At 41.2% G+C, this 10,653-nt stretch overlaps 1 protein-coding gene across 1 annotated transcript in view; it reads right to left on the bottom strand.

The window, feature by feature from the left end:
* LOC107727086 (polypeptide N-acetylgalactosaminyltransferase 18-like) overlaps positions 1 to 10,653 on the bottom strand; it is a 113,841-nt gene that overhangs the window by 59,990 nt on the left and 43,198 nt on the right. Inside the window, exon 2 of the mRNA XM_016536848.1 lies at positions 1,277 to 1,472. Coding sequence (XP_016392334.1) covers positions 1,277 to 1,472 — 196 coding nt within the window. The remainder of the gene's footprint in view (positions 1 to 1,276; positions 1,473 to 10,653) is intronic.

Consider the following 10,653-nt stretch of genomic DNA (forward strand, 5'->3'; position numbering starts at 1 on the left):
ATACAGAAAAAACGGTAATATTGAGACTTTTTTTTTTTTTTTTTACAATTTAAAATAACTGTTTTCTAATGATACACTCTAAAAAATGCTGGGTTAAATACAACCCAGTGCTGGGTTAAATAGGGACCAACCCAGCAATTGTGCTGTTTTGACCCAGCGGTTGGGTTAAATGTTTAACCCAACCTTCTGGGTAGTAACCCAACCGCTGGGTCAAAACAACCCAATTGCTGGGTTTGTCCCTATTTTACCCAGCACTAGGTTGTATTTAACCCAGCATTTTTTAGAGTGTATATATTTTAAAAATGTAATTTATTTTGGTGATGATAATGCTCAATTTTCAGCATCATTACTCTTCAGTCTTCAGTGTCACATGATCCTTCAGAAATCATTCTAATATGCTGATTTGATGCTTAATTATTATTGGTGCTCAATTATTAACAATGTTCTTATAATCAATGTGGAAAACAATTTTTACTGCTTAATACTTTTGTGGAAGCTGTTTTTTTTCAGGATTCTTTCATGAATATAAAGTTAATAACAACATTTATTTAAAAAAAAAAAAACATTAGAAATTACTTTGATGTCACTTTTGATCAATTCAGTGCATCCTTGCTGGAAAGTATTCATTTCTTTTTTCATTTTTTTTTTAAAATCTTACTTATCCCAACCTTTGAACAGTAGTGTATCATGGTTTCCACAAAATATTAAGCAGCAAAAACTGTTTTCAACATTGATAATAATAATAAGAAATGATTCTTGAGCACCAAATCTGCAATAAATTACATTTTAAACAGAAAAAAGTTCAATTGTAATATTATTTCACAATGTTTTATACTTTTTTACTGTATTTTTCATCAAATAAATGTAGCCATGGCAAGCATAAGAAACGTCTTTCAACACGCAAAAAAAATGTAGTATACTTGGAATCCATTGTAAATACCATGCTACACGAATATGGTAATCATTATATAGTATATATATATATTAATATCAGTGCATATTGGTGGGGTGTGGTGGACCTGAGGAAGCAAAAAGAAGGCAATAATCTTCTCATCCGAATTTGTTTTTGAGAACACACTGCTCTTGTTTGCCTCCGACGAGAAAACGCCATGGGTATATATCAAAATACTATTATATTACCATCATATTTCAGTGAGAAATGAACACAGGGCATCTGCTGACTGCAAACATTGATTTGTGCTCAGCAATCACATTAGTTCACGCAGGCATTCGCTGTGACAGTGAGTAAAGGACAGACAGACTGTCAGACACTCACCCTTCAGGTCTGTAGTCTGGGATGGGTCTGTCCATAGAGAGGCGGTCGCTCAGGTAACCATTGTAGCCGTAATACTGAAACATCTTGAGGGCCACTCTGCGGCTCTCTGGCCCCAGCTCTTGGCCCCAGTGGTTGAACAAGGACGAGTCAGAAAAAGATCGATCTAGCTGATTGTCATCTCCTTTCAGCGGGGACTCTGTGAGGGTCAAAGAAAGAGATGGTTGGCGTTTCCCTGATAATGAAACGTGTCAGAGAACAGAGGCTACAGAAGGAAAATGACACTGAACGCGTTTACATTCACCGATTGTGCTTAATAACACGACAGCTCATGAATAAAGGCCTTCACTGGTGTTCTTTTATTAGGCAAACCCTTGTGAAAAAGAATTGTGCTTAATTGTACTGAAATATTCAAATCTTAAAAGCATCATTTTACTTAACTGTACTTGCTTATAATATAATAATAATGAAATAAAAGACCACTTAAGTTCACTTAAAAACATTACACTGTTACACATTACACATAAGCTTGTGTGTGTGTGTATGTGTGTGTGTGTGTGTGTTCATGTTTCTTTCTCGTTCTCTCCCCAGCGCTACTGATGGCTGGTTCGTGGCTTCAGGGGCATAACTTTCACACCTCTCTATTTCTATCGTTCTGCATTTCTCCAGTTTCTATTTGAAGATGAAATAGATCATTTTTGAAATTCAACACAGCTTGTTTCTTGTGTAACTTTTTGCCCTTTAAACTCCCTATATATGCAACTAGAGAATCACATAGTGGTAATTTCAAGGCAAAGTTGTGATATGTTTTAAAAACTCTTAAAAAATACATTTAGTGTGGTGACAACTGCGATCTTGTAAATTTTATGTATTTCTAAATAAAATAAAATAAAAAATCTAAAACAATCTGTTTTTTTTTTTTCTGAAACTTCACTGACACCTCTAGTAGGTAATATGTGTGACAATCTAATGAAGTGGTAACCATCCCTAGATAAAAAAAAAGATGTATATATAAGACAGAGAAAAAAACAATGCTTTAAAGGGATAGTTCACCCAAAAATGAAAATTCTGTCATTAATTACTCACCCTCATGCCGTTCCAAACCTGTAAGACCTTCGTTCATCTTCGGAACACAAATTAAGATATTTTTGATGAAATGTGAGAGCTCTCAGACCTTGCATAGACAGCAACGCAACTGTAATGTTCCCAGGTCCAGAAACGTTGTAAGGACATCTGTAAAACAGTCCATGTGATATCAGTGGCTCAAATTCAGTTTTACGAAGCTACGAGAATACTTTTTGAGCGCCAAGAAAACATAAATAACATAATTTATTCAACAATTCTTCTCCCCCGAGTTACGTCTTCCGCCATTTTAGAGTATCAGAAAACAAAAATAACATTATTTATTCAACAATTCTTCTCCCCAGAGTTATGTCTTCCGCCATTTTAGAGAGTATCACAACACATACGCACGCTTTCCCCTAAGTATAAACAACGCTGATTACGCAGATTACGTTCATGCACGCGCTTTCTCCCCCAAAAGTAAACAACGCTGATTACGTCGATTACGCTCTTGGGTACTCTCCAAAATGGCGGAAGACGTAACTCGGGGGAGAAGAATTGTTAAATAAATAGTTATTTTTGTTTTCTTTGCGCTCAAAAAGTATTCTCGTAGCTTCGCAAAACTGAAGTTGAGCCACTGATATCACATGGACTGTTTTACAGATGTCCTTACAACGTTTCTGGACCTGGGAATTTTGCGTTGCCAGTTGCGTTGCTGTCTATGCAAGGTCTGAGAGCTCTCACATTTCATCAAAAATATCTTAATTTGTGTTCCGAAGATGAATGAAGGTCTTACGGGTTTGGAATGACATGAGGGTGAGTAATTAATGACAGAATTTTCATTTTGGGGTGAACTAACCCTTTAACTCAAAGACTGCTGCTGTGGGATGGTGATTTGCAAATGATTTGCAAAAAGGAGAATATTATACTGAGGGAAAACAATGTTCCATGCAAACAATATCCTTACATAACACTCCCATTGTGCATGAGCCTCGTTTTTGTTTGCGTTTCAATGTCACTTTGATTGACCTTTGCGCTTGACTGTCGCTTGTGACCTTTCCACATCTAGCAGCGTGAGCCACGCACTAACATGCAGCAGTTTGTATCTATAAAATAGAAAGCAGAGCTTCACTAATACATATTTTATGAATAGCTACTATATTAAAAAACAATTTCAGCTCAAGCTCAAGTTGCTTCCAACATAAGACATTAGCTGTAAAATCCTTTTAACAGACCCAATGTGCTCAAAATATTTTTTTCATGGTTAGTTCATGCCATAGTTAACAAATGGAACCTTATTGTAAAGTGTTACCAATATATCTTTCTATTGACGTTTCTACTGATTGATTGATTGATTGATCGACGGTCATTCCAGTGTTAAAACGGTTTCAGGTTGAGCATATCACTTTTATTCAAGAGGAAAGAAAGTCATTGACAACTGTCTGAAAAAAAGAAATGCAAAAGAAAATTAACATGCTGCTTTCCATAGAAGAACGCTAATACTGTAGTTACTTTTTGTAATGAGTAATTGTTGCCATTTCTCATTAAATTCCATCCACATCCATTTTATAGCCCTATATGCTCAATACTCATACTCTATGTGAACTGTCTAATGTGGTGTTTCAGGGTTTTTTTTTTTTTTTTTTTTCTCCAAGGAATTCTAGGAACAGCATCTAAAAACAGACGATGCTCTATTAAATCTCCTGAGAAATGAAAAGGCAATAATATATGATTTTTCCCTTGGTATTCTACATTTGTAAGAAACAAATCCATCAAGACATTTTAACCTTTTAACTTTAGTCCACAATCCACAATAACACTTCCTCCAGTGAAAAAGTCCATCTTTTGTTGTCCACTCAAAAACCGCTGACATATTTTTTTAGAACTGTTTTAGGTTGTTTTTGCCTTTAAACAGTGCTTAATTTGTACATACAACTTTTTCACTGGAAAAAGCAATATTATGTAAAGAGAACTTGTATTTTACCAAAAGAAATGGTTTGAAGTTAAAAGCATCTCATGATGGATTTGTTAAATACAAACACAGATATTTCTTTGCTGCACAAGACATTAAAGTTGGGGTAAGCGATTTTTCAAAAACGCTTTAGAAAACTGATTCGGGCCGACTAGCAAAACAAACTTGTAGCCAATCAGCAGTAAGGGGCGTGTCTACTCATGATGTGGAGGAGAGAGCGTTCAGTGCACGTGACAGACAATAGCGAGCCGAGCGACAGAAAGATAAAGATGGCGGATAAAAAACAAAAGAGGAAAACGTCTGCGGAACAAATGGACTTCAGTCATGTAGATTACTTGTAAATTATTGTGAAGTTTTTATCAGCTGTTTGGACTGATGGCACCCATTCACTGCAGAGGATCCATTGGTTAACGTGATGTAATGCTAAATCTCTCCAATTCTGTTCTGATGAAGAAACAAACTCATCTACATCTTGAATGGCCCAAAGTAAATTTTCAGCAAATTTTCATTTCTGGGGGGACTAGTCCTTTAAAAACAGCCGTTATTATATCTGCGCACTTGATATCTACAATATTTCAGGCTATGGGAACCGAATACACAGAATGGGGAAGTCACATTGTTGTGAGCAAGAGTATTGCAACCTGGACCTGTGTGAAAACATGACTACAGAGTCCCCAGTCAGAAAACTGATACTGAGAGGGTCAGTCTGGATCACTGACGGAATAAAATACGGCTCTGTTGGAGACTGGCTACAGAGAGCACAGACACCCACCCAAACGGCAGCTCTGAATAAACATCGGAGGCGTGCTGTTAACATGGCTCTAGACTGCAGCGGGCTTTAAGCACTGGCACAGGAATGTGGTTTATTGGACCCTGTGCACTTACACGCAACATCTGACTGCTGAGATGGAATATCAATATAATGTATTTGTACTTGCTAGTAGAAAATGAATTCTGTTTTATGTGTGAACGCTTTCTGTACTTCCCCTTTCCAGTTCCCTTTCAGTCGGTCACTCTCGACGTCACGTCGTGACCGACGAATTGGGATCTCGCCAGAGAGAACAATCCACTTCGAGTGTAACTAAACGAGCCAATGGACATTGGCATGCAGAATCGCATCTGGCTGCCACACCCCACAGCGCGGGTATAAGAGACAGCAGGTGCACCGCATTCATTCATCTTTTCGCTTCGGATCCGTGCGGTGGTGTATCACTACTGCTCTCCCTCTTTGAGTTACGGCAAGTTACGGCAATCAGCAGCGGTGGTCACGGTCTCACAGGGGAAGAAAATCATCCTTCGTGTAGATAGCCACACCAGGAGTGTGCGGTGGCCAGCTCCCCTGGTTTCTGGATGTGGTCGTTACCTGGCGCCTCAGGATGGTCACGATCGCTGCCTCACGTGTCTGGGCATTAAGCACGCTGAGGAAGCTTTCGTGGATGGTGCATATTCTCTTTGTGGGAACATAACCATCTCGGAGTTGCATAAAAGACTCCGCTACGTCAAACGTGGCGGAGTCCCTCTGCCGCGATCCAGCATTCGTCCCGGCACCCGGGGCGTCGCTGCTTCCTGTGGAGTCAGAGGTGATTTAAGGATCACGGTGAGGGCTTCTCCAGAGGAAGTTCCTCACCCCTCAACCGCTCCGCAGCCGGTGGAGCTGCCAGAGGTGCGCACTGGGCCCTCTGCAGGACAGAGTGTACCGCCCGTATCTTTCGGTGCTCCCCCTGACGACTAGATGTCGATCGCTGCATCGGAGGGCGAGCTTTCTCTCTCCGGGGATGACGACTCGGCTGCGTTGCCGCCTTCGGGGAGAGTGGCATTGCCCGAGTCAGGCCCAGAGATGACGGCTATGCATTCCCGGGCCACCAAGAATGTCGAGCTCATGTGGAATCCTTCACCGCGTCCTGGTCCTTCAAGGCTGGATGAGTGGTTCGTCGGTGGGGGTCGCGCTGGGGGTTCTCAGCGCCCCCCTCCGGTGCCATTCTTCCCAGAAGTGCATGAGGAGCTCACGAGATCGTGGAAGACACTTTTTACAGCCAGAAACAAATCGTGCAGCTCCTCCTCCCTCACCACCCTCGATGGCAGGGCCGCTTTAGGGTACACAGGCATTCCCTCGGTGGAGCGGTCTGTGGCCATGCAACTATGTCCTACAGCCGCTACCACTCTGCGGGGTGATCCGTGTCTCCCCTCGTGGGCCTGTAAGTATTTGTCAGGTCTAACTGCCAGTGCTTACAGAGCTTGTGGGGAGGCGGCCTCTGCCCTTCACGCCATGGTGTTATTGCAGGTTCATCAGGCCAAATACCTAAAGGGACCTGCACGAGGGTGGTCATGACCTGGCGGTTCTACATGAACTGCGTACTGCGACGGACCTCGCGCTCCGAGCGACGAAGGTAACCGCACAGTCTCTGGGTCATGCGATGCCCACCCTGGTGGTCCAGAAGTGCCATCTCTGGCTGTGTCTGGCCGATATGAAGGAGCATGATATGGTGCCATTCCTAAATGCTCCCATAACACAGACCGGCCTTTTCGGCGACGCGGTCGAGAGCTTTGCCCAGCAGTTCTCGGCGGCGCAGAAGCAGACTGAGGCAATCAAACACATCATGTGCTGGAGGAAACCTGCTGCTTCCACTCTGGCCGCAGCCCCTCAGCCTTTTCGTCGCCGAGGGCGCCCCCTGCGTCCGCCCCTGCTCCCACGCAGCAGCAGCAGCCTTCCACCAGGAAGCATCGTGGAGCCGGGCGTAGGCAGGACGCCAAGCCAGTCCAAGCCCTCGCCAAACCTGGCGACAAGCGCAAGTGCAAGAGGCCATGAGACGGGCGACCCACAGATGGAGGGGACTGCTCATTGGGAGATCTCGGTGGCTCCTGCGGACCATCAGACTCGGCTACACGATTCAATTCACCCGGCATCCCCCCATGTTCATGGGCATCCAGTTCACATCAGTAAAAGCTGTCGATGCCCCTGTCTTGCATGCGGAAATCGTGGTTCTGCTGGCGAAGGACGCGATAGAGCCGGTCCATCCAGCCGATATGAGGTCGGGGTTTTACAGCCCTTACTTCATTGTGCCCATGAAGAACGGTGGGTTACGACCAATCTTGGACCTGCGAGTTCTGAATCGCGTGATTCACAAGCTGCCGTTCAAAATGTTGACCGAATCAATGGGCAATGATCGGCACGGATGCACTGGCACACAGCTGGCCCCGGGGCCTTCGCAAATATGCGTCCCCCCCCCAGTGAGCTTACTCGCACAGACGCTGTGCAAGATCAGGGAGGTCGAGGAGCAGGTCTTAGTGGTTCCATATTGGCCCAACAGGACCTAGTTCCCGGAACTCATGCTCCTCGCGACAGCAGCAGTCGGCCTTCTCTCTGTAGAGCCCGGTCCTATCGTCTGCCTTATAGGAAGGGTCAGGAGGCTTACACAGGGCTCTGGAGGGGGCAGCACCTGTGGCGCGTTGGTAGGGATTCCCAATTCGTCGGTCACGACGTGACGTCGAGAGTGACCGACTGAAAGGGAACATCTCGGTTACATGTGTAACCCTCATTCCCTGAAGGAGGGAACGGAGACGTCCCGTCACCACAGTTGCTGTGCCACCGCTGAGCTGCCGGGTGACCGGCTCGGCTCCTCAGCGAAAACATAAATGAATTCGGTGCACCTGCTGCCTCTTATACCCACGCTGCTAGGTGTCGCAGCCAAATGCGATTCCACATGTCTACTGGCTCGTTTAGTTACACTCGAAGTGGATTGGTCTCTCTGGCGAGATCCCAATTCGTCGGTCACGACGTGATGTCTCCGTTCCCTCCTTCAGGAAATGAGGGTTACACATGTAACTGAGACGTTTTCTATATTAAGGCCTTTTGATTAAACTCTCTTCAGACATTGCAAAATGGATCTCAAAATCAAATGACCTGGGGCTGCTAGGCAGGGGGTGTTCTCAACAAATACAAGTTGTTTTACAACCATGAATATAACTAAAGTACATATTATTATCGGTGGAGATGTAGTTATTAATGCATGACATAATAGTTATTAATTCAGGTAATTTTTGCCAATCCAAACAGTACCAATCTATTTTGTATTAAAGAAGTCACCATCCATTTTTTTATTTATTTTGATATTTTGTGTTTTAATTTTAATTTTAGCTACACTTTTTACTAGAGATGTCACAATTCTTAATATAATATCGAACCATTCGGTACGACATCTACGGTTCAATACGCACTCGTGAATTGCATTTTTTCAGTTTTTGTTGTTAATTTGTTGCAAAAAACACTTTGATGTGCCAAGCCACCGAGGTATGTATTGAACCGTGGGCTAACTGTATTGTGCTACATCCCTACTTTTTACTAAACATTTTTTAGTAAATATTTATTTATTTATTTATTTGTTTGTTTAAGTTTTAGTTAGCTATAATAACACCACTAGCAGACATTTTCCAAGCAAATGCAGAAAATGAAAACTGATTTTTAGCTTTCTTGGGGCCTACTGGGAACCCTGAATTAGACGATTATATACTAGCACTCAGATATAATTTCCTCAACACTACAGCTTTAACTAACTGCTTTATAAGACATGATGTGTGTGTCAACAAATCAGATTGGGAAATCCATTAAGGAATAATAAAGAAGTGGTGTGTACATCAATATATTGCTCATACAGGTGACAAATAGCTAATTTATCTGATCTTCCCAACTGTGTGGTGACTGCTGCAGCTATAATGTGCTGGCTAATAAAACGTGTAACTGTCATTTGGCAAATGTACGATTTTATGGCTATTTATGCATTATTCTCACAGCAGAGTAATTGACAAACAAAATAATAGATGACTGGCCTTGTTCAGAGAAATATGCTATGTGTCATGAAACCGGAAGCAGCATTGACACAATGTTTTGTTAAAATGCTTTTCACCTGCATTGCAAATTTATTTTGGTAGTGTTTGGTGTACAAGATGGACCAAGGACTGCTTTTAAAAGCATTCACTAAAGAGGCCATTCTTAAATTGACAAGGTCTTTGCACACCGAGAGTGAACAAAAAAAGCATTTTCATCAGTCAGCTTTAATACATGAAACAGATGTCACTTGCTTTAATGCAAGATACAACTCATCAGATACTACAAATTTAATTCTGTCATGTGCACAAAATTAGACATACACATTTACAAACAGCTTGGGTCAGTGCAAACCCGCTTTTGGCATTAAAAACTACTGTCAGGATTTACTTAAGGCACGCAGTGAAATATTAGTGATGACAAGTCATGGACAGTTATTGCATACGCATTTGTACGAGTTTCCCTTTTAGACCCAAAATTTATGAGAATATTTGAATGATTCATGCAAGGTGATTTACTAAGGTTTGCAGGGTGTTTTATTTGCGATGATCTATCTAGCTATGTCTGTTTTCTTTAATTTGCATATTGTCAATAGATCAAAAGCAGAACTTTCTACTCTCACCGGTGTGTTTATGGGATTGCAGTCTCACACAAATTTACCCTGTTTAGTAAAATGAAAATATATTAATATAAAACAAAACTATTTTTTATGTGTAAGTACTCCAGTCAAATCAGTAGTCTAATAAATTATGTTTTATACATAGAGAGGGTCACTGCATGATGAGATCAAATTACCGACTAAAAATTATTTGTCTCGGTAGCCCCTCAACTTTAACTAAAACCATTTTTCTCCACTGACAACAATTCAAAATTAACATGTTTTCTAATTACACTAAATAACAACACTACTGTCTTTGTAGTGCTGACCTACTGACAGTTGAACTGCTTTTCGCTGAATTGAACTTGTTTCATTATTGATGACCTTTACACGGTTATGAACTGGACTGAATCAACACTGAACTGACTTGATTTGAATAAGGACACTATTGTCTTGTTAGAGCTGAATTTGGATTTGCTTCATATCTGATTACATTTGCATCATTGATTCTTTTACTTCCCTGTTGAATTCCAAGTTGACCCTCTAACTCTAGCACTCTCTATTCTAATTCTATTCTTTAAAAAAAACTTGCCCCTTTTAGCACTCTAGTATATTTAGTATATGCACTCTATTCATATACTAACTGCTTGTTTTATAAAAAAATAAAAAATAAAAAAAAAACTGGCCTGTTTTAGACTTGCACTCTATTAATTTACTAACTGCTTGTTTTCTTTTTTTTTTAAACTAACACTAGCTTCTCTATTCTTTTTGTATTCTATCTATTTCTTTTCTTTTTATTTATTATACAATTAACAAAAGCAAAAAAGGCCTCTAACACTAGCTTGCTTTTTTCTTTTTCTATTCTATCTGTTTTCTTTTTATTTATTATATAATTTAAAAAAAACTTGCTACGTGTACTACGTTAA

Source organism: Sinocyclocheilus rhinocerous, unplaced genomic scaffold, assembly GCF_001515625.1.
Source record: "Sinocyclocheilus rhinocerous isolate Xijiao unplaced genomic scaffold, SAMN03320098_v1.1 scaffold35, whole genome shotgun sequence".
Lineage (NCBI taxonomy): Eukaryota > Metazoa > Chordata > Actinopteri > Cypriniformes > Cyprinidae > Sinocyclocheilus > Sinocyclocheilus rhinocerous.